The following is a 7,548-nucleotide window of genomic DNA, read 5'->3' on the forward strand; positions in this document are numbered from 1 at the left end:
AGACTGTCCACCAGTGTTGTTGTCTACAAGTATGAGTCAGACAGAACACCTGAGGGTGCACCCATGTGGAGATGGGTCACCACAATCTGTCTGCACGAACTCCCACATGACTCATCACTGAGCGCTCAGTGTTCAACCCCACCCCCTGTCCCTCCCTCGCTCGCGCTCTCTCTCTCTCTCTCTCTCTCTCTCTTATCCTATCCCCCACTATTCTGGGTTGTGCTTTAGATTGTGCAAGTAAAGATTCATTGCACCTCAGGCTACAGGCCTGACGTGGAGCTGTTGACATGACTTGATGACTTGAAAGAGTTTTTAAATTCCACAAGTGTTAGTTATTGGTAGTAGTGAGGAGACACAGTGCACTGAGACTGGTAGCAGACACTACTGACTGAGTCAGTGGCAAACACACGACACGTTCACGAAACAGGCTGCAGGATGCTGACCTGTGTGTCGTTTCATACGTGCCTCACTTTAGCTACGACTTTAAAGGGATCTCTTACCGACCAAGAGCACAAACCGTGCAGTAAAGATACTATTGCTAGTAAAGTGCTGGTTGTATTATTAATAAACTTTCTCCTATTCTGATTTAATTTAGTGTTTTTTGTTTACACATATCAGAAAACACTGTTTGCAGAACTTAATTTATTACATGTGAAAGTTATTTAATTATGTGCACGGCACATACAGCACAGGGAACAGCAGTCGCATGGAGCTACAGGTAGGTGCTAACAGACAAACGGTAATCTCCATCACACATGGATCATGGTGAGGGTGAGGGGTGAGAGTGAGGGGTGAGGGGTGAGAGTGAGGGGTGAGGGTGAGGGTGAGGGGTGAGGGTTCATACTGCAGTGTCACCTGCAGACTTTACCAGCATTTCTTTACCTCCATAAACCATCATTCATCTTTAACATCTTGGTTTCACTTAATATCATGTTGTTGCACAATCATTCCATTGGGGTAAACAAATAAAGTTTTGAATGAACAGTGACAGTCAATGTTATTAAAAAAATGTAGTTTACAGGCAGATCACTGGAGGGCAAAGGTGATTGTTTTTGATAGTTAATCATATACAGACTCAAATGTAGGGTCTCCAAATTGTCAAATCAGAAAGGTCTTAAACAACCGAGAAAGTGTCATCCACTCTGTTAGACTGTTGTTACGTACAAACTGCGATGTCTGTAAACAATCATTTGAAAATGGCATCACAAATCTCAGTTGTTCACTGTGCTTCCTTTACACACACACACACACACACACACACACACACACACACACACACACACACACACACACACACACACACACACACACACACACACACACACAGATCTGCACTAACTGCTGAATAACCCCATAATATTCCCTCCAAACCTAAAACACACTGCAGGTTATGAACCATAAATCAGAACTGTAATCCAGAACTGACTTCAACCTCCATCCAGCATATATGTAATAATGGATTAAGAATGGATTGTGTTTGTCTGATTAAAAAAATGACTGAAAGAATCACAAATTGTTCAAAATCGCCAAGATCCAGAACAGCCGCTCTGTATCCCATCATTCCAGTGAGGTAGAGAAGCTTGGATTAACATGAAAACAGGTCAGTTACAGCAATCTCCAAGACATCCCTGCCACGGTTAAAACAAGTCTCACGATTAGCAAGTTGCCGTAGTTTATTTTTCAAATGTTTACCTTAGCATTGCTGGTGTAACTGAATTTGGGGAAGTTTTAGCAGTGTTGTTCAGGAATGTTTGCTTGGAAAAGCCATTCCAGAAATCACAGCACGAGCCACGTTCCTCCATGTTCAAATGCTGCCCAAGCACTTTCACGTCTTTGGTCTTGATTTAAGTCATTAATGTCCAAAGCGAAGCTTTAAGCTTTTATTTGTATAACAGTTATAGCAGCTGTCCTATAACCACAATCCTCTTCCATTCTGTCTAAAGTATATGATTAAAGTGTAGTAATTTTATGCTGCACTTCCACAGTGCAAACATATATTGTTAAATATCCCTTTGCCATGTAGCAGCATATCGTGGTTTTCTATACACATATAAAGAAAACATGTTTAACACCCAGTTCCCATTCACACATTACACTTTGAAAATTGCAATAAATACTGTAAATAACCGATATCAACATAAATAAGGGATGTAAATATGTGTTGGTGGGAGGAGGTGTAAAGTGCCGTTGGGATCCCACATCCCGTTTCTGTGTTCACATCCTGGGCAGGAAGTGGGTCACTGTCATCGCTGTGGTGACCCGGTTTCCCCGCTTGGCTCGACCTGTTTTGCTCAGTGCCACGTACATGGCTGGATGGGCCACAGACTCGTACGTGTTGTAGTTATTGGCCAGGAGAGTCTCCCTAAACGTGCACTCACTGTTGTACTGACTCTGCACAAGGACAGACAGGGTGACCATTAGTAGACCTGCAGGGAAAATGCTCACACTAACGGATTACAGATTCATTACAGATTACATCTTAATTACAACTTTAAAATACATTTCCTTGCTCTAAAACCAAGCTCTGCTCCTCTACAACATCCGGAGTGTGCTGGGTAGATGAACTGAGAGCTTCGAGGAGGCCTCTCATAAACCTTTTCACACGGTCAAACTGTAATCAGATTTCCACAAACAGGGCCCACAGTTTCCCTGGGTGGGAAATTAATGGCACAATAGGGGTTAAATCCCACAGGTCCTGAAGGGGAGTATTCCATGCTGGAATACGTCTTAAGATTCCTGAGACTGGATTTTGCTTACGTACAGATCCGTAGAGATTCCCTTTGATGTTCATTGCTACGAAGAGGCGGCTGTGTACACTGAAGAGGGTGACGACTCCCCTATCCACCGGAGAGATCTCAAGGAGACCTACAGAAGGCCAAAGGAGAAACGTTACAACACACAAGACCCATGCAGCACGTGTTAGCCGCACTGCAGAACGTGTTAGCCGCACTGCAGCACGTGTTAGCCGCACTGCAGAACGTGTTAGCCGCACTGCAGCACGTGTTAGTCGCACTGCAGCACGTGTTAGTTGCACTGCAGCACGTGTTAGTCGCACTGCAGAACGTGTTAGCCACACTGCAGCACGTGTTAGTCGCACTGCAGAATGTGTTAGCCACACTGCAGAACGTGTTAGTTGCACTGCAGGACCTGATATGCCACTAATCATTACATTACATGAATTCAGTCCTGTAAAAGTTATATCTTTAAATACATTTTTTTTAAAAACAGCCATGGATAACTCCATGAATAGCTGCATTTATGTTGTCGGCCACCTACAACTTTTCCCCTACAGAGATCCGAAACAATGAGGCAGATTTCAGACTGGGTTTCCTGACAGGGGCATAAGTGAGTCTCCCACATGACCGTGGAGACAGACCCTTTAGGTGTGTTTAAAATCTGGTCACACTCCTTCATCACATCTGGTCTTAAACGTGCTGCCTATTAATCGTTAATTGATAGTGTCGTTACACACAAGCTTACAATTTTGTTTGGGTTTCTATCTGTAGGCTATATACGTTTCACCGTTCACTCACTGTATCCGTTTTCGTTATGTGTTCCGTTTATTTTCCCGTCCGGTAACACCTGTAAATGAAAGCCGATGCCCACATTGCAGTAGAGACGTCGGAGTCTTTTGATTCCCGTAAGATAGTCCCTGTCCTGACTGATGTCCCTCTTCTCCCATGGGTTGCGCGCGAGCGAGCGCGAGTACAGCGTCTCCCACAGTTTCTCTTCTGCACCGCTCCGACCGCGCGCGGAACCGGACAGCAGTCCAGAAAGCAGCAGTGACACGACTACCGACAGCACGCTCATGCTGCTCGCTGAAAACACGGGCTTTTTAAATAAAGGAATCGCAGGAATTCTTATTCCCCCACGGTGCTACTGCCGACGCCACGCGCTTCGTGGGAAGGGAGATCTCACCTCCGAGCGCAACTTTGACGTTCCCATCGAATCCGTGTGGCGCCCGCGCGCTGCGCCCTGACAGCTTCTTTACAGGTTGATTCGCTGTATTTGCCTGCCTCCAGAGTTCATTCAGGGCATTCAGTTGTGCATTCTTAATGAAGTTTCCTTCACAACGAGCGCCGCTTATATTGCCTTTGAAATGGCATCCCCCGCCTCCCACTGCAACTCGAGGTCGCTTTCTGCTACATTATAGTAGAACCTTGCCGACAGACGCGGACGCGCGAGGCCAATCGCCGTCTCGAGAGCAGCGCACACATTAACGTAGGAGGAGGAATTCTACACGCTTGCAGGGCCGCGCGCACTCACCGGACCGCCTGTCCGCCACGTGTGACCAAAGTGTGACACCGGAGTGTCGCAAAACACAAGCATTTAATCATCTTCTCGGCCGCAATAGTCAAATGTTAAGTCTTAGCTTGTTATGAAATGTGACTGATATCAACAACTACAAGACTGAACATTTAGCGTAATACCTTGCATCAATTTCGGGCAATATTCATTTAAAATGATCCTATTTAGTGGGCCGAAATAAATTCGTGGCTCTCACCACAGAAGGCCTATGATGTATCTTCAGAAGTCTTGTTGAATGGGCTGAACCCTGCTGAACGCCTACAGATCCCGTACTCAACAACCTAATTGTCAAGGTGGTGTAAAGTGAGGCATCAACGTTTTACCGGCCTTGTCACACACCCCAGTCAGCTGCGCGATGAGCCGGGGCTTGACACGAGCGGCCATTTACGGCGGTGTGTCACAATATTCATGAGCCAAGATAAGACACGTGCAAAGAACACGTCCTCTTATAAACAAGCGAAAGCACACGATATAGACACACGGAGGTACACACAGTAGCTATGTGGCTGTGCTTTACTCAAATATGAAACATTTACAGTATTTAACTGACACTTTTCCCAATAACCTACAGTTATTACTGAACACATCTCGAGTAATTGAGGGTTAAGGGTCTTGTTCAGGGTCCCAACAGTGGAAACCTAGGAGTGGTGGGACTGGACCCAGCAACCTTCTGATTATGAATCCAGTACCTTCACCACTGAGACGCCACTGGAACTAAGAATAAATTAATTAAATCTAGACTGCTAAATTTCATCGCCGTCCTGGAAGACCAGATACAGACTTTTAATAAATGAACTTTTTAATTTGCTAAAAAGAAAAGGTAATATGCATATGCGTTTTATTAAGCAGTGTTTAGGGTTGTTAATTTTCTTTTATTTCATCACTGTTCGAATCGCTGCACATACGGATAAGTATTATTCCGCAGGGTTACCATCACTGAAATGCCTCTCGCAGCAGCTCCTGTTGGCTCAGTGAGTTTCTGCACGTCCATCACAGAAAGCGCACCATGTTCCGAAGGTGCAGGCTGAACATAGACATGCAATGAACTGATAAAATACAAGCGGCAGGTAAAAGTTATGTTGAACAGGACAGGAAAAGTGCTCTTCCACCAAGAATTCCGTGTCTATGAGGAATGCGAACTTCCGAGAGCAAACTATTGTATTGCACAAAAGATGCGTAGAAGGTGCTTCCCATATCAGTCTAAAAACAGCACAAGCAGACAAAGGTGAAGAGCTGTAAGAAAATGGACTGAAATATGATTGGTGACATTGCTTATGAAAGCACACAAGATCGAGAAGCATAGAGGCCGTTTCAGCTCAGCTATTGGGTTTTGATTGGCTGGACGAAAAACGTATTTTACAAGTGTCCTGCAGACTGGAACTCCTAATAAGAGTGCAATGCACAAGCCACACAATATATGCAAGTGGAAAGTGTGCGCTCCGCTGTCTGGTCTGTAGCTGCATTTTCATGGGCGTTGATTTGGTTCAGTTCCCGGAAGTGTTGGAGTAGACAGTGGAGGCCGGCAGAGACTCAGACGCAGGACATTGCCACACGTGGAAAGTCATAGATTAGTTAGATTACAGAAGAACTTCAGGAGTACTCGTTTTTATTCTGAATCTGAGATGCAAAGGACAAGCAATTAATGCATTAACTAAAGTCAATTAGATCGTTTTTATTAATTAGTTAATGTTAACGGTGAGCGGTAAGGAGGCGGACGCATGTGCGGAGAAGAGCGAGATTTATTAGGGACAAATCCAGATTCAGAGTCGTTATGGTAGTCTAGGGTCATAGAGCAAACAGTGAGATTCCGAGAATACATGACAAACCGAAAACACACTAAGGCAAACAGGGGAAGCAAGCTATAACAGAGGCTAAGAAACGGTAAAGCTAGGACAGCCATACAGACGAGGAGGCACGGAGTACAAACTTACGGGTGCCGGCTTTCAAACACATCAATACAGCCATTCAATGAACAGCAAAAGCACCCCCAACCACAGTCCATCAGACAGGGTTTAAATACATTAACTTAATCAAACCTAGAAACGAGGGGCGTAGAAAACCAAACTACGGAATGGAACTCAAATACACAAGACATGGAACACGGAAGATGGGAGGGACTAACCGTGACAGTTAATTACTTAATTAGTTATTCGTCCAATTAATAATTGTACAGCTGTTTTAGAATAAAACCTCAAACCATTTCGTTTTGACTTAGCTTGGTGATGAGTCAGCACCCATAAATCTGCAGTGGATACACAGAATATAGCAAAGCATCTCACAACCGCATGTGTGCGTCCCGACATTACACTAGAACATGGTCATATAACACATTACTTCTACATGTCTTAGGCCAGTGGTAGACCTTGGATATTATATATGCATCAGTCCTCTTAAGACTGGAAGCCATGTAATTCAACAGCCTTAGTCTTAAAGCCTTAACTACAGACTTATTGCTGGACTTACATATTTGACTGTGTACAGACTACAGATACAGTAAGGAGAGTATGATCCAGTACTGAACCTACGGTGTTTATTATTTTAAAAAGAAATATCTAAAACCAATAAATTACAAATAACATTAAGATATTTTGTATATGTAACTCAATACTACGTTACTTCAGGTTGTATTACATAGTACTCATTGCATACAAATTCCTTTTAAATTACTGATATTTTAAATATCTAGGGGACGTGCAGTTGAGAGGTCAATCAAGTACCATTGTGAAAGTTTAGTTTATGTTCAAATTCTGGTTCCCCCAAACTTCTTCAGAGGTTTACATTCTGTCCCCATGTCACGCTCCCTATCCCAGACTGCAACTCCCAGCATTCACCTGTTCCCAGCTCTCCTGACACTCAGTCTGGTTACGTCAATCACACCTCCATCGGATCTGCATCCCCGGATTACTGACTGTTCTCACCGGTTTCCCATTAGTTCTGTGTTTTTCTACCCGTCCAGTTCCCTGTGTTGCTGTGACGTATGTGTGTACCGAGCTTTCTCTGTGCCTGTATATGGATCATCAGCCTTGTCTTTACCTGGTTGGTTTGCCCTGCATGTACTGTGAACTCAGGACTTTTATTGGGTTGTTCTGTTGCAATCTCCTCAATTTTTGGATAACTACGTTGTGGATACGGACCTGTGTCTGTTATATTACCCCAAACCCGCTCTGTGCTTTCACAAATAAAAACCCAGTTGCTCACATCTGCGAGCCTCTGTCTCAGATCTGGTTCGTGACATCCTTC

General features: G+C 44.2%; 1 protein-coding gene across 1 annotated transcript; it reads right to left on the reverse strand.

Moving 5' to 3' along the window:
- Window positions 1–1,298: 1,298 nt before the first annotated feature.
- On the reverse strand, window positions 1,299–4,164 carry LOC113588416 (fibroblast growth factor 4B-like). The gene is made up of 3 exons (XM_027027585.2): window positions 3,534–4,164; window positions 2,762–2,865; window positions 1,299–2,391 (listed from the first exon to the last, which is right to left on the reverse strand). The coding sequence occupies exons 1-3, from the start codon at window positions 3,808–3,810 to the stop codon at window positions 2,215–2,217; spliced, it is 558 nt and encodes a 185-aa protein (XP_026883386.2). The 5' UTR covers window positions 3,811–4,164; the 3' UTR covers window positions 1,299–2,214.
- Window positions 4,165–7,548: the final 3,384 nt, after the last annotated feature.

The sequence above is a fragment of the Electrophorus electricus genome, chromosome 12, assembly GCF_013358815.1.
Source record: "Electrophorus electricus isolate fEleEle1 chromosome 12, fEleEle1.pri, whole genome shotgun sequence".
Classification (NCBI taxonomy): domain Eukaryota; kingdom Metazoa; phylum Chordata; class Actinopteri; order Gymnotiformes; family Gymnotidae; genus Electrophorus; species Electrophorus electricus.